General features: G+C 49.8%; 1 protein-coding gene and 1 non-coding gene across 5 annotated transcripts in view; both read right to left on the bottom strand.

Annotated features, from left to right (window-relative positions):
• Positions 1 to 25468, bottom strand: part of FCSK (fucose kinase) — a 32072-nt gene that overhangs the window by 5947 nt on the left and 657 nt on the right. The window contains exons 3-18 of one of the 4 annotated variants that reach the window (XM_035024806.1): positions 15920 to 16033; positions 14286 to 14464; positions 9861 to 9965; positions 9154 to 9305; positions 8297 to 8347; positions 5632 to 5757; positions 5226 to 5298; positions 4719 to 4816; positions 4231 to 4311; positions 3432 to 3551; positions 3104 to 3275; positions 2604 to 2716; positions 1849 to 1950; positions 1566 to 1736; positions 1029 to 1093; positions 239 to 609 (exon numbers count right to left, since the gene is read on the bottom strand). In XM_035024806.1, the coding sequence (XP_034880697.1) occupies positions 239 to 609; positions 1029 to 1093; positions 1566 to 1736; positions 1849 to 1950; positions 2604 to 2716; positions 3104 to 3275; positions 3432 to 3551; positions 4231 to 4311; positions 4719 to 4816; positions 5226 to 5298; positions 5632 to 5757; positions 8297 to 8347; positions 9154 to 9305; positions 9861 to 9942 (1777 nt within the window). In that variant the 5' untranslated portion in view covers positions 9943 to 9965; positions 14286 to 14464; positions 15920 to 16033. Of the gene's footprint in view, positions 1 to 238; positions 610 to 1028; positions 1094 to 1565; positions 1737 to 1848; positions 1951 to 2603; positions 2717 to 3103; positions 3276 to 3431; positions 3552 to 3667; positions 4046 to 4230; positions 4312 to 4718; positions 4817 to 5225; positions 5299 to 5631; positions 5758 to 8296; positions 8348 to 9153; positions 9306 to 9860; positions 9966 to 10074; positions 10118 to 14285; positions 14465 to 15919; positions 16034 to 25468 lie in introns of those variants that run through there. The other 3 variants (XM_035024804.1, XM_035024807.1, XM_035024808.1) reach the window with 3 other exon arrangements.
• LOC118023907 lies at positions 9510 to 9616 on the bottom strand. Its single transcript, XR_004682930.1, has one exon. It is a non-coding gene; the product is annotated as a U6 spliceosomal RNA (small nuclear RNA).

Raw genomic sequence — 25468 nt, 5'->3', positions numbered from 1 at the left:
CCACTGCAAAACATGCAGGGTTTGCCGATGCTCACAGGACCCCGAGGCTCAGCCCCAGGCCCCAGCCTCTCACCAAACTCCCCACTGACAGGGATGAAACTTCCCACAAAGTTACAAGTACACTTCACTGCATCCCTCCCCTGCTTTAAAGTCTCCTGGCTCCCTAGTGCCCTCAGACTGATGACTCAGAGGGCAGGGAGGGCAGGTGACGGTGGGACTGGCTTTCCAGCACACTCACCGTGGTCCAGCGTGGCCAGCAGGGGCCCAGGACAGCCCTCTCGGACAGCAGCACGGATCAGTGGGCGCAGGCTGAGGTCCTGCCGGGCCTCCAGCACATGCCTCACCTTCCCCAGGGCCTGGTGGAAGAACAGGTCCCGGCGGGAGGCCAGTGTGGCAGCCCGGTCCAGGCACGGCTGCAGCTGCTCCCAGGACAGACGCCAACAGGTCCGCCAGGCCCTTAGGGCCTTGCCTCCATCCTCCTGGGGGTCCAGCATCCACAGCAAGTCCTGGGGCCCCAAGGCCCTCAAGGGGTGGAGCACGGGAAAGAGGCGGGCACTAAGAAGGCAACGCTCTGCAGGGGTGGTGTCTGGATCCCACAGATCCCAGTCTCTGATGTGGGGAAAAGGCACATTAGGGGGAGGGAGGGGAAGGCGGGGCAACAAGGGCTCCTGCCTGATCACCAAGCCCTGACTGCCTGTCAGCTGGGAGCTGGCTCATTCATGGGGACAGGACAAACTCCTCCAGAGGCAGCCCAAGCGGACAACTCAGGGAGGGAGGCCCAGCTGCCTTGCCTCCTTTCCCAGACCACTGAACCAAATCCCAAAGCCTGAGCAGAGCTAGGAATTTGGAGTTGCCAGGGAAGATGCTGGGGCAAATCAGGCTGCCCAAAACTATCCCAGGCCCCCGGGATGGTTGGGGGTGCCGGGTGCTGCCCTCGGGGGCAGGAGCAACGGCAGGGGTGAGCCGCAGAGAAGCAGTCCCCCTGGCCGCCCAGGCCTATGGAGGCCCATCGGGGTCATCCACCTTACCGAACGCCTGTCTTCTGAAAGAATTCACTCCAGGACATGTTGAGGTATGTTCCTGTCCCCTGCCTCTGGGGGAAGAGGAGGAGGCAGTCAGGGCCTCCGGGGCCACAGGAAGGGGTGAGGGACCCTAAGGCCAGAGAGGACAGGAAGAGACACGGGCACATACACAAGCAAGTTCTGTAACACCGCACCAAGCCCCGGAGCCTCAGTGCTCCTGCCCAGGTGCCGGGAACTCGCAGCGGAACCCTGCTTCTAGGCCCATCCCACCGTAACTGGCTCTGCAGTCCAAGGCAGGTCACCACCCTCTCTGAACCTCAGTGTCTGGCCTACAACATGGGCATAAAAATCCCCAGCCAGCCCGCCACACAGAGCGGACAAGGAGGGAGGGAAAGGCCTGCTGAGACTACTAGCCACACCCTCCTCACCCCCCCTCCGCCCGTCCCTCAGAGAGACTTGCAGTGGTGTAGGCGCTAGGCTGGGACCCTCGGGGCTCCCCAAAGCCTTAAGATGGGCGGTGAGGGAGGAGGGATGGACACCTGCCTCCCAGCTGTCCAGACGACCAACAAGGGTGAAGACACGGCCGGGAGCACCGTGTAGCTGCACGTGGTGTCCCTGCAGGACGAGGTCATGCAGGTCCAAGCCACGCAGGGCCTCGCACTGCGCCGTGTCCAGGCCACTCACGAGGCAGCCAGGGCCGATGTGAATGGGGCCCTGGAAGAAGAAAAGGCAGGCATCCTAGCACAGCCCTTAGTGCCCCCCCAGCGCACCCAGGACCCTGGCCCCTGGAGGCCTGCCCTCCCTCCGCCCTGCCCTCTGACCTCACCTGCAGGTGGCAGTGCTGCAAGACACTCCCAGCACCCAGCTGGACAGGGCCCTCGAGCAGGCAGCTGACCACAGAGCTCCCGGCGCCCAGGAGCTGCAGTTCCTGCGAAGCAGGGAGGAGGTCGTGAGCGCCCCGCACCCGGGGCTGCCCAATCCCCCTCCGCGTCCAAGGCCCCAGCCAGAATTCCTGCCGCTCCCCGAGCCTGACGGCCAGCCAGGCCCCTCTGCCCCGGCCCCAGCCGCAGACCAGCTCCCCTCCCACCTTGCTCATGCTGCTCCCCCCGTGGCACGCTCTGCCTGCGTTCTCCCCAGAGCAAATCTGCACTCAGTGACGGAGGTCCCCCGCCCCAGATGACAGCTCTCCCGGGAATCCCCACCCCTGCCACCCTGAGAGCCACCTATGAACTCTCCCTGCCCGCTTCCTCAGCCCATGGCACTGACCCTGGCCCATCGCCTCAAATGTGCCTGTCTCCCCAAGCAGAGCCCGCAGAGAGTGGCTTCTCTAGTCTCTCAGTCAGGCAGACCCGGATGGAGAATCCCGACTTGGCCACCTATTGGCTCTGTGGCTTGAAGCAAGCTACTTAACCTCTCTGAGCCTCCAGGGCCTCATGTAAACAATGAGAACAATCACGCCTACACGCGTAGGTGATCTGTCCCAAGCGCGGGCTATCCCTTCCCTTTCCGGGAGCCCCCGCCCCATCCGTCCGCAGGCACCCCCAGGCACTTCCGCCGGCCCTCCCTCCAGGCAGGCCTTACCTCCACCTGGGAGTGCACTACCCGGGCCCTGGGAGCCCCAGGGAACGTGAGGCTGCACAGGAACTCACTGGCCGAGCTGGTCATGTAGCTGTAGCTGCCGTCGGGGACATAAGCTGTAAAGATACAAGGACTGACCCCAACTCCGTGCCTGCTACAGCTCTGATGTCTCCCACCGGAAGACATATCTTAATGAGGCCCTGGGAAGGCAGGCACGCCAATGAGCCCACTGTGCCCATGGGGAAGTTGAGATCCAGAGAGGCTCAGCCACCTGTCCAAGTCACACAGCTAGAAAGTAGAAAGACTAGGACTGGAGCCCAGGAATGAGACAAAGGAAGAAGGGAAGAGAGTTATGGGTTCTGGACTGGGAGAGGGGTCATTGTCTGGCATGCACTAGGCCTGCCTGGTCCAGGAGCCAGGGGGCCAGGCAGGCAGCAGCCTCATCCTAGGGGTCCTCACTCCTGTGGTCTCCCCACCTCAGAGAGCCAAGTGACAGTACCCACCCATGGTGAGGGGCTGATCGCGAAGCTCCCTCCACAGCTCAGCCCGGGCAGCCTGCAGATAACCCGCGACGTCCGAGTCACCTTGCCCCATCTCCGGGGGCTGCCCCACCAGGAAGTTCTCCCTGTTCACATTCCGGGCCATGCAGAGCAGGATGTCGAAAAAGAGAGACAGCTGGGGCAGGGGTAGGAAGCACAGCTATTGGGAAGGTTCCTAGGTTGAGCTGGGGCAGTCGCATTCCCAGACACTGGCCCAAGGCCACCCAACCAGGCTGCCAGTGTCAGGGCCTCTATCCAAGGCCTGGGGACCCCAGCCCACGCCCCCGGTCACCTGGACTGGCCGGGCTCCAGAGTCCAAGCCCATGTAGGTGCAGGCATCCAAGGGCGGGCTCACATGGGTGGCCAGGAGGTGCTCGGCAGTCTCCACAGAGAAGAAGGTGACCCCGGAGACCTGGAAAGGTCAGGGTCAGGTTGGGGGGTGGGGATGCTGGGGCCAGGCTTGGGCCTGAGTTGGGAAGGGCATGGGAAGGCCCATGCAGATGGGCCAGGCAAGGTTGGCTGCCATACCAGGCAGGGTACTTTGTCTCTGGACCACTCCAGCACCCAGGCTCCAGGCTTATTGGGAGTGGCTCCCACTCAGGGACACTCAACGGGGACGTTCTGACACCCCCCTCCATTTTCAGGCCTTCCTGAACTAGAGATAGAGAACAAAAAATAGTTCCCTGTCTTCCTCAAGATCCAGTCCCAAACCCTTACCCAACAGTCCTATCCTTGTCTTTCGTTCTAGAAGGATCCCCCAAGTTGGATTCTAGGCTTCCTTCCAGTTCTAGAAGGATCCCCCAAGTTGGATTCTAGACTTCCTCCCAACTGCATTCCCCAAATTCCCCACATTCTGGTTCTAGCCTTTCTGGTTTGGGACAAGACCCTGAATCCCAAGGCCACACCTTCTTCAGCTTCTAGCTCCACCGACTCCCCTGAATGCCAGTTCTAGACCTTACTCGGCTTCTGGTTCTAGGCCACCCCAGAATCTTCTGGAAGGAGTGGAGCTCTGCCCTGAGCAGGAAGGCAAACCCTCCCCTCCTCATCCCAGAAGGCCTCCAAAGCCCCCAGCGTGGGTCTGGCAGCTGTACCAGTGGTACCCGCCCATCCGGCCTGGCACACCGTTGTATCTCTGCCTCCGTGCCCTGGTAGTAAATGTCCAAAACGAAGCCCTATGTGGAGGGGGGAGAAAACCGAGTTAGGGAAAGGAGCAAGAGAGGATCAGTCAGGAGGGAAGGGCAAGGTGTTCTCCAAATGAACAGCTGGGACGAAGTCTGGCAGGTCCCAGCGTGCTCGCAGGGACGCGAGCGCCGGAGACTCCCACCCCCCGACGGCAGAGGGCAGGCTTTGAATGTCTTCACAGCCCCGAGCACAGGCACAGAACCTAGCACGCGGCCAGTGGCCAGTGCGTGATTCGCGTTTGGCAAAAGACTAAGTGAGCAAAAGGGCTGTTTGCAGGGGAAATGCTCCAAATCCAGACCATGCCAGGAAGTCCAGGATGAGAGGCTTCCCCAAGCAGAGGACCAGGAGGCCAACCCAGATGGTTCGGCGGCCCACACCGCTGTCCCAGGGGCAGTACCTGGGAGTCAGTAAGGTAAACACCATGGTTCCGGGCATAGGCCGTGCTCCCTGGAAGGGCAATCACTCTGGCTCCCCGGAAGTTGTCCCAGCTGATCCCTGTGAGTCAGGCAGTTAGGAGGTTCCCTGAGGGCCCCAACCCAAGGCAGGGGGCCCCAGCCAGGAGGAGGCAAGAGCTCAGGGCAGGGACATCCAGACACCTCTAAAGGGAATATGGTTTCCAAAGCCAAATGGACATTCCTCTGGGAGAATGACACCACCTGCCCTCCCAAAATTCTTCCACAGAGCCCTGCAGGGCCGAAGGGGCAGGGCGGGGTGTCTCCATTCTCTAGCCAGGCAGACAGAAGCCCGATGGGGGAAGGGAAGCCCGGCCTCTGGGTCTGGGCTTCAGGCTCCACATCCTACAGTTTCCCTTCTGAACAGGGCAGCAAGCCAGTCCCAGAGACCAAGTGAAGACCGGTTTCTGGCTGTGGCTAGGGTAGGCAGTCCCAAGCCTTCTCAGGCTCACCTGGGTTCGGAGGAACAGAGAGCAACATGTCAGTGCTGCAAACCCACACACCTGGTGGGGAGCCTGGGCCCAGCTGTGGAGGAGAGAGAGCCTGTAGCCGCTGGCCTGGCCCGGCCCTCCCTCTGCTCCCACACAACGCAGTCGTGGCCTGTCCAGGAGGACTCTGGCTGCTGAGGTAACGGGGCCTCCCCTGACCTTTGGTCTTGAGGCTGGTCCTTCCCTCTACATGCCCACCTCTCCACCGGCATGGCCCAGACTAACTTCCTGAAGCCCTAACTCTGGGCACCCCGAAGCCGTTCTTCCTGGCATCCCCTGTCTGCCCCAGCACAGACTGCAGAGCCTGTGGTGCAGAGGGAGAGCTCTGTCTCTCTCTGGGAGGAGGCCCCATGGTCACCACCAGCCCTACCCGATGGCTCATGATGTCCAGCAAGCAGTCCAGGTTGCAGACCACGGCCTCCACCGGAGCCTGGGGGTTCTCCACGGGGAGGCAGGTGAAGGCCCGGCCACAGTCATCAAAAGGGAAATCTCGGCCCTAGGGAGGGAGCGGGGACAGGAGAAAGAACCCTCAGGGCAGAGAGCCTCGGGACACCCTATCAGCGGCACAAGGCAGGAAGCCATCAAGCTAGAAGACTCTTAAAACGTGTTTTCTCAGGGGCGCCTGGGTGGCTCAATTGGTTGGGCGACTGCCTTCGGCTCGGGTCGTGGTCCTGGAGTCCTGGAGTCCCAGGATCGAGTCCCAGGATCGAGTCCCAGGATCAAGTCCCAGGATCGAGTCCCAGGATCGAGTCCCAGGATCGAGTCCCAGGATCGAGTCCCAGGATCGAGTCCCGCATCGGGCTCCCTGCTCAGTGGGGAGTTTGCTTCTCCCTCTGACCCTCCCCCGTCTCATGCTCTCTCTCTATCTCATTCTCTCTCTCAAATAAATAGATAAAAAAATCTTTAAAAAAAAAAAAAAGAAGAAGAAAATACGATTTAAAAAAAAAAAAAAACGTGTTTTCTCAGGCTCCTGGCTGGCTGGCTCAGTCAGTGGAGCGTTTGACTCTTGATCAGGATTGTGAGTTCAAGCCACACACTGGGTGTAGAGATTACTTAAAATCTTTTTTTTTTTTTTTTTAAGATTTTATTTATTTGACAGAGAGAGACACAGTGAGAGAGGGAACACAAGCAGAGGGAGCAGGAGAGGGAGAAGCACGCTTCCCACTGAGCAGGGAGCCTGAGGCAGGGCTCAATTCCAGGACCCTGGGATCGTGACCTGAGCTAAAGGCTGATGCCTAACGACTGAGCCACCCAGGCGCCCCCTTTTTTTTTTCTTAAGATTTTATTTATTTATTTGAGAGAGAGAGAGCACAAGTAGGCAGAGGGGCAGGCAGAGGGAGAGGGAGAAGCAGGCTCTCCGCAGAGCAGGGAGCCCGATGTGGGGCTCGATCCCAGGGCCCTGGGACGATGACCTGAACCGAAGGCAGCTGCCCAACCAACTGAGCCACCCAGGCGCCCCGAGATTACTTAAAATCTTGAAGTAAGTGTGTTTTCTTGTGGTTTTTTTTTAATTAATTAATTAATTTTTTTATTTGAGAGAGAGAGCACAAGCAGGGGGAGCAGCAGAGGGAGAGGGAGAAGCAGGCTCCCCACTGAGCAGGGATCATGACCTGAGGGGAAGGCAGATGCTTAACTGACTGAGCCACCCAGGCGCCCCATCGGAGTTTTTTCTTACAATGTTTTCAATTAGGGCGCCTGGGTGGCTCAGTTGGTTAAGCGACTGCCTTCGGCTCAGGTCATGATCCTGGAGTCCCGGGATCGAGTCCCGCATCAGGCTCCCTGCTCGGCGGGGAGTCTGCTTCTCCCTCTGACCCTCCCCCCTCTCATGCTCTCTCTATCTCATTCTCTCAAATAAATAAATAAAATCTTTAAAAAAAAATGTTTTCAATTACATGATTATAGTGAAAAATTAGAAAATGCAGATCTGCAAAAAGAAAACAATTCCTCAGGGATAATAGCCATTGCCCTCATTTTGAGCTGTATCCTTTCAGATTTTTAATTTTTTAATGAGATTATGAGAGGGTGGAGACGACAGAACTTAACACACACACACACACACACACAACTACAATAAAACTAGGGGAAAAGATTGGGAATTATATCAATGTCAATATCCTAGCTGTGGTTATACTACAGTTCTCGAAAATATTACCACTGGGGGAATCTGGGCAAAGTTCACAATGGCTTCTCTCTGTATTATTTCTTGCATGTGGATCTATACCCATCTTAATCAAAATTTCAATTACAAAGGGCACCTGGCTGGCTCAGTTGGTAGAGCGTGTGACTCTTGATCTCGGGATTGTAAATTAGAGCCCCAGGTTGGGTGAAGAGATTACTTTTTTAAAAATCTAAACAAGGAGTGCGCCTGGGTGGCTCAGTTGGTTGAACGTCTGCCTTCGGCTCAGGTCATGATCCCAGGGTCCTGGGATCGAGCCCCGCATCGGGCTCCCTGCTCAGCGGGGAGCCTGCTTCTCCCTCTCCCTCTGTCTGCCACTGCCCCTTCTCGTGTTCTCTCTCTGTCTCTGTCAAATAAATAAATAAAATCTTTTTTTAAAATACAATCTTTTTTTTAAAAAAAGCTGAGATCATTTTATATAAACTTGTGTGGCTGGCTCTTCCCAGTAAACAATGAAAACACATTCCCTGAATGCTCAGAGTGAGCCAGGCCAGGCCCCGGTTTGGTATTTACGTGGATCATCTCAACACTACCACATGAAGTAGAAACTGTTGCCATCCTCATTTTACAGATGAGGAAACTAAGGCCTAGAAAGAAAGGGTCAAGTGACTTGCCCAAGGTCACAGAGTTGTTAAGTCTCTTTCCAGGCCAATGCATAGAGTTAGCTGGACTTTTAAATCACTGTCTAACGTTTTGCTGCTTATATTCAGCCTGTTTCCTACTTCTGGACACTTGGATCGATTCTGATTCTGATTCTTCTGGATGTGCACAATAAGCACCTTGCACAAACACAAAGATAGAACACCTATCTAACCCCAAGGATTGATGGTTCCAGCCTTCAGCATGGCCCTCTACTAACCATGTGCAGGATGAGGATCTGGGCCGAGTGCAGGACATCAGATGTCACCACCTGTCAAATGTGGAAGAGCCCTGTGGACAGAAGCCTGGGCAGATGGCACCCAAGGATGTTCTCCTCTTGTCCAGGGAGAGACCCCAACACAAATCCACTCAGGTACCAAAGGAAGAAAAGACACAGTCAGGACCAATGGCCGCAGGCAGGCAAGGGGCGGCCCTGGCCCCTCCTGGATAAGGGAGCCTAGTGGCCCTCCACCTTGACCACCCCTCCGCCCCTATTTTTTAGGGGAAGCTATAGGCAAGAATGTGGGGCTAGCTGGGTGACTTCACGGTAAGTCAGCCCCACAGAAACTACACAGTGGTGGCCTCCCCTTCCAGTGCCACCTCCGTCCCTGCGACCACTCTCACTCCCTATGCCAGGGAGCCATGAGGTCAAGGTGACCGAGTGAAGAGGCTGGGGGGGGGGTTGGCCCCAGTGGGAACACTGACCCCTGTGCGATGCACCAAGCAGGCAGCTCTATCCCAGTTCCAACAAACAGTTGCCATGGGGGAAGGAGAGGCCAGGAGAGCAAGATGGAAGTTTTCAAGAGAAGCCAGAAAGCCTAATTTGGAGATCCTGGCTCCGATGTTCTAAAACCACTAGAGAGTCTGGCCCTGACTTCTGCCCCGCCTACCCCACCCCCACCTCGCCGCCCTGATGAGTCTGCCCAATCTACAGGTACAGAAATTAATACCAGATGCTGCACTGGCCAGGCGATGGAACCCCAAAAGAGCTGGTGACTTGGAGACAATCTGCTGGAAGCCCCCATCGCTGTTCTGACCAGGACGTGTGCTGGAGGAGGGCGCTCCGGGAGCACTCACCGTGAAGCCTGCCCGGGCACTCAGGTGTTCGGCAGCCACCAGCAGGGCATTGAGGGTGGCTCCCCCGCTGCCCACACGCGTCTCAGGGTCCTCCACAGCCAGTAACAGCGTCCCGGGCGGGATCTGCTCCCGCTTCTGGCGCACCTCCAGCTCTGGGGTCAGAACACAAGCTGGGACCGGCGCCCAGCCTCCCCACCCTGGTCCAAAGCATCTAGAGCAAATCTACTGAGAGTCCCTATTTTCCCTTCTTTGACTCAGGAGCTTCTTTTTCATTGAGGTATAATTACCTATAACATTCTATTTGTTTCAGCTGTACAATGTCATGATTCAATATTTGTAAAAAAAACCCAAAAAAACAAAAAATGGAATGCTCCACAAATTTGCATGCAATCCCCGCAGAGAAGCCATGCTAACCTTCTCTGTGTGGTTCCAGTTTCAGCATTTGAGCTGCCAAAGCAAACACTTAGTAGCTTTTCATGGAATCGCTCGTTAGATCTTCACCCAACTCTATGAGGTAAGTACAACCAGTCTCATTTAACAGATGAAAAAAACTGAGTCTCAATTAAATGATATGAGGTGTCTTGGGGTCACAAGGCCAGAAAGAAGCAGAATCTGGGCTTGAACCCAGGTCTTCCTGGCTCGTGGGGCTGTAAGGTTATGATGGGGAATCTATGTCAGAGGCAAAGTGGGAAGGGAGGGTCCCCTACCTCTCTGGAAGACAGGGACACTATCCTTGTACTGGCATGTCAGGATGATGACTGTCCAGTCGACCCCCTTGGGCTGCTCCATTCTGGCCAAAGTTGAGGGGCTCCCTGAGGCAGAGATAAAGGTGTGCGTGAACTTTTGAAAAAAATTATCTTACCCTAAAATTGATTCCTTCTGGTACACAGTTCTATTAATTTTAACACATGTATGGGGCACCTGGGTGGCTTGGTCAGTTAAGTGTCCAACTCTTGATTTCGTCTCAGGTCATGATCTCAGGGTCGTGAGATGGAGCCCCTGCTTAAGATTCTCTCTCTCCTTCTCCCTCTGCCCCTCCTCCCTCTCTAAAAAAACTCAAAAGACAAAAACAAAAACAACAAAAACAACCAAAAAACCAAAAACAAAAAAACCCAAAACCCACATGTAGAGATTCTTGTGTCTACCACCACTTTCCGTGCCCAAAACAACTCCAGCAGGCTATCCCTTTGGGCACACCATCCCTCACCATCCATCCCTCACCCCTGACAACCACACTGTTCTCCGTAGCTATAGGTGGGCTGCAATCTTTTGAGATTGGCTTCTTTCACTCAACATAATGCCTTTGAGACTCATCCAAGTTGTGCATATCAGTAGTTCTCTCTATTCGCCAAGCAGTATCCCATTGCATGGACTGGCATCCATGGTGTTTCTCCATCCACCCATCGAAAGACATCTGGGCAGTTTCCAGGTTTGGGGAATCATGACTAGAGCTGCTACAAACATTTGCATGCAGGCTTAGTGTGAACATAAGACTTCATCTCTGCCAGTGTATACCCAGGTATGGGATCATTAGGTTATATGTAAGTGTATCTTTGACTTTCTCAATCTGGATGCATGTGATTTCCTCAGGAGAGGAAGTGAGGGGAGCAAGGTGGGGTTGACAGTGGGTCCCACCTTAAAGCAAAGGGCTGCCCCTCCTCATTCAGTTACTGGCTGTGAGCTAGGGGGATGGGAGGGAGGTTCTAATCCTGAAGCCAAGGGCAATTCCCTGGAGAAGGGAGCAGCTGTGGGAGGGGTGCACCACCTGTTCAAAAGGATAAGGCAGGGTGCCAACAGTGCCCACTACAGGGACCTCAGAGGGGATCTCCCCTCCCAGAAGCTCCAAGCCAGAAGGGGGCTGCAACCCACCTGACAGCCATCTTCCTCTAGGGCACTCTGAGCAAGTGAGGGGAAAGTGGGCCAAAGCTATGGCTTTGCCCTCTCCTATCCCCCTCAACATTCACCTCCTACCAGATGGGAAATCAATCTGACTCCAGAGCCCCCAAGACCATCTGTAGACAAGTCCTCAAAAGTACCCTGGCATCCACCTCTGGCCGGGGTCCGGCTGCTGTCCTACAAAGCAGCCCACCCTCACCTCTTCTTCCCTCTGACTTCCAAAGCTCAGCAAGGGGAGGGATGATGGGGTGCCCAGAGTGTGTGTCCAGAGTTAGCCCACACTCCAACTAAGAGCCAACAGCAACAGCATCTCTCACACCAGACTCTGATGCCATCAAGCCTATGGTTAGGGCTGACAGTCACCACCACCTAGCAACACCCACACTCCCACCAGCTTTCAGGGAGAGCCTCCACCACTAACAGAAATTGCTCTGTTCCCTGCTAAGCCCAGGAGGGAAATCCAGAGGGGAAATCTGAGCTAGAGATCTTGGCCAGCCACCTGAGGAAAAAGGTATTCCCCAGGATGTCCATCTGGACTTTCCAGTAAAGGAGCCTCGTGGGATTCCAGCTTGGCCACAAACTCACTGTGATCTCCAGCACCCTAACACTCTCAGGCCTCCTGTGGCAGAGACTATAACTGACAAATGCCCCCAGCTTATTCACATGGAGGCCACGCTTCCCACCAACTGTTCCCAACCAATCAATGACTCCATGTGCAGCAGGGACATGAACACAGACCCATTCCTGCAAGATGGGGATCCTCTGACAGGCAACCTTGGCTCCTGGAATTCCCATCAACCCAAGAGAAATTTGTCTCAGAACTGCAAGGCAGTCAAACATCCTTCCTACCCTCCCTCCCTCCCACCCTCCTTCCCTCCCTCCCTTCCTCCCTCCCTCCCTTTCCTTCTGGTGCTCCTTCATAGGCAGCAGCCTGATAGCTCTCCCTGTCTCTGCTAGCTCCTTCCCCTTTTTCCCCCTTCCCCAATAAATCTCTTGCAAGTTTAGTCCCATCTTGGTCTCTGCTTCTCCAAGGACCTGAACCAAAATGGGGAGTATAATATCATCCCTCTCTTGGCACCTTCAAAGGAAAAAAAAAAAAAAATCACTGTAAGAACCTTTAACTTCATGTCAGGGAAGTACTATCTTTATCCTCAAAGATTAAGAAACTGAGGCACAGAGAGATTAAGTAACTTGCCCAAGGTCACACAGTGAGCAAGAAGCACCACCAAATTTGAACCAGACACTTTTCTGCAGAGTCCATTCTCTTAACCACTACACTGAGCCTACTTTGTGGGAACAAGGAAAGAACAAAAGGAGCAAATATATGGAAAGTGCTCAGTGTATATTAGCCATTATGATAAAGCCTAAACAAATACAAGGTGATAATGAAATGAGGATATTGTTAATAACAGCCGCTGGGACTGAGCTCACCACTTTGGCCCACCATTAAGACATTATGATTTTTCGTCCTCACAACATCCCTGCAGGGTTAAGTATTACTATTTCCACTTTAAAGAAGCTAATGGATGCGGCAGCCATGACTGGGAGCTGGGTCACTCCAATTCTTATTCAGGTGATGGTGGTAATGATATTTGATCCCAAGCAAAGGTGCTGAAAGGGAGCAAGGAAGAAATGTCCCAAGGAGGGTCCAATGACCCAAGAAATCTGAGCCCAGTCTTGGTCTCAGCATAGTGACTGGGAGACATGGACAGGTGACCGATCATGACCAGAGGGAGGAGGGCAGGCCTATCTGGACTGCACCCTACTAGAGACTTAGGGCAGAAGAGCAGTCCCAGGCTGAGAATCAGCCCTCAGGGCTCTGTTCCCATCTCTGCCTCCTTATGTGTGATTTTGAACAGGCTACCTAACCTCTGCAAGCCAAAGATACCAACCTCTCAGGACTGTTGCCAGTATGAAATAAAATGGAAACGATGTGGCATACAGCGGGGGCTCAATGAGTGGTAGTTCTCTCCAACAGGGAAAGTGAACAGGAGAGTTTAACTTGACCCTGAAGCCAGTGGGAGTAAAGGCTCTGAAATATTCTCCAGGTCAAAGATGCCCCCAAAGATGAAAAAATCAGGGAAGGTCTAGGGAAATCAAGCCAGGCGAAGGAGTATGACTTGCCAGATCAGCCAAAAGGGTATTTTATGATAACACAAAAGGTGGAATGATACTGGTGGTTAAAGCTCAGGGAGTGCTTTCTTCAGGCCCAACACCAATGGCAGTGCAAAATCAGCTCACATGACTCACTCAATAGTCCTATGAATTGGATCTTATCACACACAGGATATAGATAAGGAAATTAGCTGAAAGAGATGAAAGAGTCTGCACAAAGTCGAACACAGATGGTACAGGCAGGCCAGGTGTGTCCAACACCAAAGTTCATGTTCTTCATCACCCTGTCGGAACAAGACATCTCTCCTGCAGTCTATGCCCTCTCATACCTGACATTTACAGAAAACTTAGAAAAGAATACAGAGCTCTATTCCAATATTCTGCCCACTTTCAATAACACTTCATCTACTGAGGCCACGTTTAATGTCCTCGGCCAATTTTCCCCATCCCAAAATTGGATAGGGAAGGGGAGCCAGGGACAGAATAAAATAATAAAACCTCTTCATATATGCTTTTTGAAGAGCCATGGGGGCAGGGATTTTGCATTTTAGAACTTTAAAGGTACAAAAAAAAAAAAAACAAAACCAGGCTCACGAAGGGATCTGATTTGCCTTCTGGATAAAAAAAAGGCAGACAGAAGTTGACTGGCAGTAAAATCACTTTGTAAATTATACAAACGCCCTGTAATCGAGATTTGTGCATAATGATGAGCCCAGATGGGGTAAACTAAGGCAGGAGACAGGGCCTCAAAGCAAAGTCAGCAGTGCTGGCATCCAGAGCCCCACCTGCCTCAGGGCTGAGGGGCCTCTGGGGCCCATATCCACCCCCCACCCCCCCCCCCCCGCCCCGCGGGTCCCAGGCATCCCCAAGTGCCCGGCACTGGCCAGGTCCCGGAGCTCCCACTGAAAAGACCCAGACCAAAGGGTAGCAGGACCTGCAAACGCCCCCCTACAACCAGTGGACGCCCAGGGGCGCCGGCAGAGTTCTCGAACACTCTTCTCTATCGGGAACCGGGAGGAGGCCACTGGCCCAGCTCGGTCCTGCGGGTCCGAGAACGTGGGCCGAAAAACAGTGGGAGGGACTAAGGTGCGCGAAGCAGGGACCCGCACGGACCGACGTACCTGCCTCAGCTGGGCTTTCGGCGCCGCCGGCTTTTTAACGCGGGACTGCTTGCCCCTTCGCGGCGCACCCTGGGAAATGTAGTTTCACCCCCCCGTCCGTCCTGGCTTGTCCTCCCCAAAAAACTAACTCCGAGCTCTTTATTGCACGGGTACGCAGATCTGGTGAGGGCAGCGCTTTCCTAAAGGGCATGTGAGTTCAGATGGAGAAAGGAAGTGAGAATAGAAGGGGGCTCCGTTGCCCAGCAAAACTACAACTCCCAGAGGAACGAATGCGTCTTAGAGACGCAAGCTCGTTTTCTGGGACTCGAGGTTTCTCGTTTGGGGTTCTGTTTAGCTCCCTAGCCTGGACCTGGGGCAGCTGCTTTTCTCGGAAGAAAATAAAATCCATTGGGGGGTCGGGGGGGTTAGATAACAACAGCTGTTGCCCGAGCCTAAGCGGCTACTGTTGGATTGACAGTTGGCTAGTGCTTTCGCGGGTTTCATTACATGGGTCCTTCCGGAAGAAACTTTCCAACTTTGCAGTAGGAAGAGGATCTGCGGAGCTTTTGGAAAAGTTGTGAATGGCAGCATTGTTTGTAATAGCGAAAAATTGGACACACCTTTTCTCTAGAGTACATCCATGCCATGGAATACTATGCAGCAGTTAGAAACAAGGAAGTAAAACTGTGTGTACAATAGGGAACAGTGCTCAAGATATTTTGTTAAGGGGAAAAAAGTTGTAGAACCGTATATACAGGAAGCCACTCATGTCAAAAATAATGTATATGGACACGTAGTATTGTAAAAGTATGGAGACTGCTAGGGATGGGGACGGGCAAGGAGAACTTGAGTTTCATCGCTATTGTTTGAATTTTTCTTACAAATATGTATTTTCTGAATCGACTGTGGTCAGCAGGGAGCCTGAGAGGCCTTGGCATCAATCTCAAAGAAGATGAGGGACCCTGCTCAAACTCCGTGTAACATTAGCCAGTCACTTGGTTACTCTCTATCTCCTTGTCACTGCCTGTAAAACAGGTTAATAATGGTATCATAGCTTGAGATTGTTGTGAGGATAAGATAACTTCTTGACTCCATGGTAAATGCTCAAAAAGTATTAACCATTAACAGGATTATTTTTATTGTTGTCCTCCTCCTGTTGCCTCATTAAAGCAGGGTCTTTGGTTTGTCCATGATTCCTCAGTCCCCAAAACAGTGCCTAGGACATTGTAGGTGCTTAAAACAAGTTGTCGAATGAATGAATAACCAACAATTCCCTAGTCAGCCCCCAACTACCCCACCTCCTCCCCCCAATCTCTCTCCTTCCCTTGGTCTTCTCCCCCTGGAGTCATTACCCCTCTTCACTTGGCCCAGGTCTGACCCTCCCACTTCAGTGCCTGCTCTTTCCTCTGTGAACGCAAGAAGCCTCCAGGGAAGTGATGAGCTGTCTCCCCCTGCTGCTGTTCTTAGCAGTGCAGCTCCCCGCTCTGCAGTAGAGTGGAAGGCAGGGATGCCTATAAATGCAGCTCTGGCAGAGGCTCAAGGAAAACCGTGGAGCTCAGAGGCAAAGGGGTTCACCCCACTTCCTAGGATAGGCATACTGAGGTGGGGAGCTCCATAGTCACTCTAGAATTCCTTGGTCTGAGTAGCAAAGATACCTGCAAATGCCCCCTCCAGCCAGTGGACGCCCAGGAGCGCTGGCAGAGTTCTCCCGACACTCTTCCCTATTGGGAATCTGGAGACCACTGGCCCAGCTCAGTCCTGCCGAGATCCTGTTAAAAAGAACATTTTTAATAAAGCGAAGCCCTCAGCACAATCTGTCAGCAATACACATAACAACATGTAGCTCTCTGCTCTGTATATAGTCCCACTGTCTGGGGTAGATAGACCCATAAAAATAAAAGTTCTGATGCTACAATCTAGGATAGAGTATGGTGGTTAAATACAAGGGTGTGAAATCAGACAAATGCTCCTTAATTTCCATTACTTTCTTACTGTGTGAGCAAGACACTCAATCTCTCTGAGCCTCATTTTCTTCATCTGTAAGAATACAAGAGTATTTGCCTAATCAGTTTGTTGGGAGGATTATGTGCTAATGCACACAAAAGGGTTAGAACAGTGCCTGGCCAGATTAGGCACCGAATTTCCTTGAATGCTGCCAGAGTGTGAGGGCCCAGGTCCGGCTTCTTGGAGGAGGTGCAATCTGGAAGGCCCAAGATGAAATTTATGCCTGCTGCTGGTAGCAGGCAATAGCTCTGGGAGCCAGGACTACCCACAGGGATAGCTTAGGTTGGGGTCCCTAGATGCAGAGCCTGAGACAGGGATTCTTTTTTTTTTTTAAGATTTTTTTTATATATATATTTTTTTAAGATTTTTTTTTTTTTATTTGAGACAGAGAGAATGAGAGAGAGAGCACATGAGAGGGGGGAGGGTCAGAGGCAGAAGCAGGCTTCCTGCCGAGCAGGGAGCCCGACGCGGGACTCGATCCAGGGACTCCAGGATCATGACCTGAGCTGAAGGCAGTCGCTTAACCAACTGAGCCACCCAGGTGCCCCTTTTTAAGATTTTTAAAATTTATTTATTTGACAGAGAGAGAGATAGCGAGAGAGGGAACACAAGCCGGGGGAGTGGGAGAGGGAGAAGCAGGCTTCCCGCGGAGCAGGGAGCCCAATGCGGCCTCGATCCCAGGACCCCGGGATCATGACCTGAGCCTAAGGCAGACGCTTAACGACTGAGTCACCCAGGCGCCCCTGAGACAGGGATTCTTGTGCAAATGATTTATTAGGGCAGTGAGGGAAGCAGGATAGGGCAGGGGAAGAAACCAAGCAAAGATGTCCAGACTCGGTCTGATCCTACAGTGAGCTCTGAGGCATAAAATGCAACACAAGGTTTAGCTCTCTCAGAAGCAAGGGAGCTGGGCTTTGTACCCCACATCACTCATTCACAGGCTGTGGGCCACTGGGAGGTGGGGAAAGGAGGAGCATAATTTCCCAGGTATGTCTGGATGAAACAGCTCATGTGGACTGAGGACAATTCTCTGGAGAAGGATGAAACTGTGAGTCATTAGCTGCCAACACAACAACTGAGAAAAGTGGAGAATGGGTGCACCATTGCTGTAAAAGCGTATAACCCGGGGCACCTGGGTGGCTCAGTTGGTTAAGCGACTGCCTTCGGCTCAGGTCATGATCCTGGAGTCCCGAGATCGAGTCCTGCATCGAGTCCCGTATCGAGTCCCGCATCGGGCTCCCTGCTCGGCAGGGAGTCTGCTTCTCCCTCTGCCCCTCCCCCCTCTCATGTGCTCTCTTTCTGAAATAAATAAATAAAATCTTTAAAAAAAAAAGTGTATAACCCACAGCATTTACTACAGAAACAGTAGAGGAGACATGGGAACTAACTGGTTGAGGAAAATGGAGAAAAGATATTAAACTCTTCTGCTGGGTCTTCCAAGGAGAAAACAAAAAAGCTGTTATGTTTGTTAAAAATTATTTTGTGGGGGGCGCCTGGGTGGGTCAGTTGGTTAAATGTCTGCCTTCAGCTCAGGTCATGATCTCTGGGTCCTGGGATTGAGCCCCACGTTGGCCTTCCTGCTCAGTGGGGAGTCTGCTTCTCCCTCTCTCTCTGCCCCTCCTCCCTGATCGTGCACTCTCTCTCTCTTTCTCAAATATATAAATAAAAGTTATTTTTTAAAGATTTATTTATTTATTTGAGAGAGTACGCACACAAGCAGGGGGAGGGGCAGAGGGAGAGAGAGAATCTCAAGCAGACTCCCCACTCAGCGTGAGCCCAGCAGAGGGGCTCAGTCTCACAACCCTGAGATCATGACCTGAGCCAAAATCAAGAGTCCAACGCTTAACCAACTGAGCCACCCAGGCACCCCGAGTGTTTTAATTTTTAAAACGTCCAACTCTTGATCTCAGCTCAGGTCTCCATCTCATGGTCTTGAGTTCAAGCCCTGCATCAGGCTCCATGCAGGGTGTGGAACCTACTTAAAAATAATAATAATAAAAGGAAAAAATAAATAAAAATTAAAACACAGACTTGATAGAATAAACAACGAACCCTTTCTGCAGAGATTTTAAGCATACTTCATCATTAAGTGGACCCTGTTCCCCAAAGCCTGACCATTGCCATTCACAAATATCTTGTGCAGTATTTTCCAAAGAGCACTTCTGTAAGATGTTAACAAGTGTTGCTGCAGACGGGCTATAGAACCATTAAACAAAGGTAGACAGGCTTATTTTCTTCTCACAAATTTAAGAAACCAATATACTGAATAAACAAAGTATAGTATTTCTATGCAATGGAGTGGTATTCAGTCATAAAAGAATGAAATACGGACACATGCAATAACATGGGTGAGCCTTGAAAACATTATGCTAAGTGAAAGAAGTCAGACATGAATGACCATATTTTCTATGATTCCATTTATATGAAATATTTAGAATAGTGAATCCATAGAGACAGAACACAGTGGTTTCCAGGGGCTAGGGGGAGGGAGCGTGAGGCATCGTTGCTTGATGGATACAGGATTTTCTTTTGGGATAAAGAAAATGTTTTGGAACCAGATAGAAGTATTGGTTACAAAGTATTGTGAATGTACTAAATACACTGAATTGTATGCTATAAAGTGGTTAATTTCTGGGTGCCCCCTCCAAAAAATATTAAAATCAAAATACCAGAATGGTTAATTTTATGTTCTGTGATTTTCACCTCAATTTAAAAAATAACAACAAGCTCAGTTGCTAATGGGGTGTCACCATTCTCAGGCCTTCTTGGTGGACAAAGGTAGGGAAAAAATACCTATATGCATGGAGAACTTTACACTAACGTATAAAGCATTTCACACACAGGTTAGGGAATCTTTTTGTAGAGGAGCATCTCACAGGACCTGCACACCTTTGAGAAGGCTGATCCAGTGCATCAACATTGGTAGGAAATGGTTCCCTTGAAATGAGTCCCCCAGGGCACTAAGGATGGGGCACAAATGGAAGGATGACTTCTATTTTAGTCAGCATCTTTCTTCTGCTGTTTTGTATGGCTTTTGAGAAACTGCTTCTCTGATCTGTGCCTCAATTTACCCACTAGAACAATGGTCTCCATTGATATAACTGAAAGGACCATAAAAAAAACCCAAAAAACAACAACCTTGATATTTTGGTAGTGCCTGGCTGGTTCACTTAGGAGATTGTGTGACTCTCGGTCTTGGGGTTGTGAGTTTGAGCCCCACGTCGGTTGTGGAGATTAAAATAAAGTCTTAAAAAAAAAAAAACCTTGATATTTTTCATGTGTGCCAGAGTGCTTTGCTAGATCTCAATCTCTTAGAAGGTAGGGTCCAATTTTTCAATTTCAGAGTGCCCTCCACTGTGTTTTACACATAAACAATAGGTAGTACATATTATATATGAATGACCTTGGATGAGCCACATAACCTCCTTGAGCTGCCTGCCACTTCAGTTCTGCCAGAGACTAAGAAATAATTTCATTAATTTAATCAATATTTCTTGAAGGTCTGTTTGGACCTACAAAAGCCAGTCCCCTGCTCTCTAATAGTTTCTTATCCACTGAGGTAATGATAATAAAAGACACCATCAGTTGAAATGTCTTCAATCTATTCATTTAATATTTAATTTAGATCATCAACATTTATTTACATCAACATTTATTTGTTTGTTTGTGAGAAAGTGTGGGGGGCGGGCAGAGGGAGAGGGAGAGAGACTCTCAAACAAACTTCCCACTGAGGATGGAGCCAGACTTGGGGCTCCATCTCACGGCCCCGAGATCATGACCTGAGCTGAAACCAAGAGTCGGTTGCTTAAGGGACTGAGCCACCCAGGTGCCACAACATACAGATCACTTTTTTTTTTTTTTAAGATTTTATTTATTTGACAGAGAGAAAGACAGCCAGAGAGGGAACACAAGCAGGGGGAGTGGGAGAGGGAGAAGCAGGCTTCCTGCAGAGCAGGGAGCCCGATGCGGGGCTCGATCCCAGGACCCTGGGATCATGACCTGAGCGGAAGGCAGACGCTTAACGACTGAGCCACCCAGGCGCCCCCATACAGATCACTTTTAATCTTTGCTCTTACAATGTTGTAACAAATAGCCATATCTGTATGTAACTAAGAAAATGTGTAAATAGGATACTTTCTTACAAATTGCTAGGTCAAATGGTGTGTGCATGTGTAATTTGAAGGTATTACCAAGTTACTCTTCTTTCAGGCTGTACCAATTTCCAGCCACACTGACAGTGTATATGAATCCTGTTCCCCACACTCTTGCCAATATAGTTATCAAGCTTTTTGGTTTTTGCCAATCTAATAGGTGAAAAATGATATTTCAGTGTGGTTTTAATTTGCATTTATTTTATTAAGAGTGATGCTCAGAGGGGCTTTGTTTGCAATAGCCAAAAGATGGAAGCAACCCAAGTGTCAATTGACAAATAAATGGATAAAATGTGGAATATACATACAATAGAATATTATTCTGCCTGAAAAAGGAAGGAAGTCCTGACATATGCTACAATGTGAATGAACATTGAGGACAGTATGCTAAGTGAAACAAGCCAGACACAAAAGGACAAATAGTGTCCTCATGTTGATATGACTTCATAGTCGAATTTATAGAGATAGAAAGTAGAATGGTGGTTGTCAGGAACTGGGGGGGAGGGGAAAATGTGAGGAGTCATTGTTTAATGGGTACAGATCTTCTCAGTTTTGCAAGATGAAAAGAGCTCTGTGGATGGATGGTGGTGATGGTTGCACAACACTGTAAATGTTATTTAAAGCCACTGAACTGTACATTTAAAAATGGTTAAAGTGGTAAAGTTCATGTTATGTGTATTTTACAATTTTTTAAAAACGGAAGCTCTGCATCTTTTCATATCAGAGCCATTGTGTTTCCTTTTTTTGTGAACTGTTTGTATAATTTTCACATTTCTTATTGGTTTCTTGGTCTTCTTACTGATTTACAAAAGCACTTTATATTAGCTCTTCACCTTTTAATATAAATTGCAAAAATGTCTCCCATTTTTCTATTGGTTTTTGATGGTGGTGGTGGTGGTTTTTAGCTAGCTATGAGGTAGAGATCTGACTGAAACATGTTTAAACCATTTTATTATGGAAAACTCCAAACACTGCAAAAGTGGAAAACAATGTTATAATGAACCCCAAGTAACCATCATCCCCCCCACTCCAACAATGATCAATCCAGTCAACCTTATTGTATCTATACCTCCACCCAACCCTGGATTATTTTGAAACAAACCCCAGACATCTTATCATTCCATAAATACGATTTCAGGATATATTATTAAATGAGGTCTCTTAAACAAAAAACTAACCATGACACCATCAGAACACTTAAAATTAATAACAATTACTTAATACCCAATGGTCAGAGTTCAAATTTCCCCTATTCTTTTTTTTTTTTTTTAAAGATTTTATTTATTTATTTAATTGACAGAGAGAGAGAGACAGAGAGAGAGGGAACACAAGCAGGGGGTATGGAAGAAGGAGAAGCAGGCTTCCCGCCGAGCAGGGAGCCCGATGCGGGGCTCGATCCCAGGACCCTGGAATCATGACCTGAGCCGAAGGCAATTGCTTAAGCAACTGAGCCACCCAGGCACCCCCAAATTTCCCCTATTCTAAAACAACTTTTTTTTTTTTTTCAGTTTTATGAATAAAGTCCATACATTGTAATGGGCTGACAGGGCTTTTAAAATTTACAGATTCTCTTCTTTTTTTTTTTTTTTTTTTAATTTTCAAGGTATTCATTGAAGAAACTGGGCCATTTGTTGATTGTATCTTCCGTGGTTTCAAATAACCTGGTCCTCTGATACCAGCATATTCTGTACATTGGTGTTGTCAGCTTTGGGGTGATTTCTCTCTTCAACACTACTTTCAGAGTATCATACTTCCATTGTCCTCAAATGAAGATGGTTGTCTTTGTTTTTCATGACACTGAGAGCCATTGGTGATTTTTAGCGCGATCCATTAATTTATTCAGTGTTGGCTAAATTTTTTAGCAATTGGTTCTCCAATTGTCCCTGCATCATTATAAAGTAATTCGCCTTTTCTCCCACTTATTTGAGAATGTATCTTTGCCAATTTTCCTTTAGTATCTAAGCTTATTTCTATGAATATTTGAGTTTACTTCTAGACTGGCAGGTCTGTGTCATTGATCTATCATACCCTTTTAAGAGCAGACTTTATAATATGTTTAATATCTGAGAGGGCCAACACCATTCACTACTGTTAGTTTTTTTAAAAAATTTCCTGACTTGTCTTGCTTGTTATTTTTCCAAATAATTTTTAAAAATCAATTTATCTACTTCTCTCTCCCATCTCCAAAAAATGAACAAAAATGAACAACAACAAAAAACCATGCTGGTATTTGTACTGGAATCACATTAAATTTATAGATTAACTTGATTTATTTTTGATAGTCTTCTATCTCATAGTATTTTTTCAATCTTTACAACAACTCTAAAAAATGAGCTCTTTTATTATTATTATTCCCATTTTACAGATGAAAGATCTGTGTAACTTGCTCTGGATCACACACAGGACTAGCGGTGGGAACTGCCATTTAAGCTTCTGTCCCCCAGACAGAAACCCAAGGTGCGAGGGAGCCCATCCCTCTCCTCTTTGCCCCTTGCTGCTTAGTAGCTGTCTGCCTCCAAAGCCCTGTGCTCTCATCTGCCATCTTCCAACTCCCAAATTCCTGTTCCACTTCCTCTCTTGCACTGGACAGTTCACCAGCAAAGCTAGGCTTTTCAATGAATGATTCAAATCCAAATGCTAGGGGCGCCTGGGTGGCTCAGTTGGTTAAGCGACTGCCTTCGGCTCAGGTCATGATCCTGGAGTCCCGGGATCGAGTCCCGCATCGGGCTCCCTGCTCGGCAGGGAGTCTGCTCCCTCTGACCCTCCCCACTCTCATGTGCTCTCTCTCATTCTCTCTCTCTCAAATAAATAAATAAAAAATCTTAAAAAAAAAAAAATCCAAATGCTACACTGAGGCAGTTGGGGAGAACCTTCTGGAGGAAGGAAAACTGAAGGTAGACTTCGGACAGTCAGGCAGAATTTGGATTGATAGAGGGGATGGGAGGGCAGAACCGGCAAGGGGAAATGGGTGAACCAATCTGACATCTAATTGGAAGGTGGTAAGGGTGATGATGAGGGTTTTTGTTGGTGCTGAGGTAGAGAGAGGGTCTCTTTGTCCTGCCCATGAAAGGACATCTCAGTTCTCCCTGCATCATCTGCCAACAGAGATTTGGGAGATCGATGTAAACTCAAAGAATTCCATGTACCTTCTGCATGTGAGGGAATGTTGTCATTGCACATGACTCAGGTGCAGAGGCTAAGCCCTTGTAGGAAGGGCCTGGCAGCTGGTTTTATGGGCAGAGCATGGGGTTGCATGTGGATTACTTAGCCTCCACTGGCCTGTGATGGGGACAAAAGAAACAGAAAAGCATTCCAGAGGTAACCTTAGTCAAGGTCCAATGCCTCTGGTGGCCACTTGGCTACTTGCCCAAGGACCTAGGAATAACACCCTTTTAGTCCTCAGTGGATGGGTGGAAGACTAGAATATGGGCCCTGAGGACTCAGTGTACCCACCACCTTTGTCAAAGATAAACAAAGCTAGACACTAAAGTGGTAATGCCAGATTTTAACCAGGAATATACTACTGCAATAAGGAAGAGGGTCCAATGTGAACTGAATTCAATTTCAATTTGTAGAGGTGACTGGGCATTTTAAAGAGAGAATGAGGGAGTATGAAGGCAGGTGAGAGGGACGCGGTAGTCAGGGAAGTGAAAAATGACAAAGGATTGGTCGGTGTAAATGCTTAGGCCAGCTGTGTCTGTTAGCTGGCAATTATCGAAGTTCGGATTCTATCCTCCAGAGAAACTGGGAGACAGAGGCCTTATCCTTTCTGATGATTACATTTCAAAGGAATGGCTTTCAGGTCCTTGGGAAAGGCACACCTGAGCTGCAGGAGATACATATACATCTCAAAGGGACAGAGGAAGGAGTCGCAGTTGCAAGCCCTTTGTAGTAAGTGGGTAAGTTGGAGTAATCACCTATCTTCAGGTGTTGGCTAAAACAAACAATAAATCCTTTTGGCAGCCTTGAACTTTATCGAGCCGACACTTCAAAAGAGCTAGGGTCATCCTAGGGATGTGGCCTTTGAGCTGTTAGAAACTATGTTATTGTGTTTAAGTCTTTACTGTGCAGGAAGGAGGATGAATGAAATCATTTGTGTTGAGGAGTGTAGTTTTTATAGGCCAAGGTTGAGGCCTATTGTAGAAGAGAGCTTAGAGGAGCCTGGCTTAAGTTTGGTCAAGCAGTGAATCTTTGTCACCTTACAGCTGGAAGAGTCTAGGATTGTGCCTGAGGGTGACGGTCACCAAGTCTTGTCTTCAGGGGCTTGTAGCTCCTAGAACAGCAGGACAGCAGGTGGTAAAGAGAGTCCACCTGAGAGGGCAGGAAGCCACCTTCCCACCTCTCACTACCCCAGCCTGTTTTATTTTTAATTTATTTTTAAAAAGAGTTTATTTATTTGAGAGACAGAAAATGACCAGGGGGGAGAGGAACAAGCTGACTCCCCATCGAGGAGGGAGTCCAACGTCGGGCTCAATCCCAGGACCCTGAGATCATAACCTAAGCCGAAGTCAGGTGCTTAACCAACTGAGCCACCCAGGTGCCTCCCCAGCCTGTTTTAGGACATAGCCCACCCAGAGGCAGTGGGTTCTACTGAGCCCACTGGACTCCCGGTTTGAGAATTCACCCCTTGGCTTACATCCATGGCGGGGGGAGGCCTGGGGGGCGGGCAGTTAGCACCAGAAAACCTTCCCAGCTTTAGAGAAAACACCAAGGGCTAAGATCTGGAACACCTTTCAGTCAGATGGCCCACACCGTAGTTTTCTTTACAGGATGAACTGATTTGTTTATTCATTACAATTAAAAAGAGCACTCCTGTGCTAAACTACGCTAGGACCCTGCCTTACAAGGCCAGGCTTTTCAGAAGCTAATACTCCACAGCAGGCCTATCCTTGAAGGACAAAGCCAGAACTCTAGCAAACAAACAGCAACAGTAGCAGGTCTCAAAGTGGTTCCCCAGACCAGCACCCAGCAGCCTCACCTGGGATGCTGTTAGAAATGCAAATTCCCAGGCACACTCTAGAGTTAGTGAAACAGAAACTGCGAGTGGGG

The sequence above is a fragment of the Mirounga leonina genome, unplaced genomic scaffold (assembly GCF_011800145.1).
Source record: "Mirounga leonina isolate KUSES-001 unplaced genomic scaffold, KU_Mleo_1.0 Mir_180, whole genome shotgun sequence".
In the NCBI taxonomy this organism is placed as follows: domain Eukaryota; kingdom Metazoa; phylum Chordata; class Mammalia; order Carnivora; family Phocidae; genus Mirounga; species Mirounga leonina.
The sequence above is the reverse complement of the archived record's forward strand: the minus strand, read 5'-3'. Positions and strand labels throughout refer to the sequence as shown.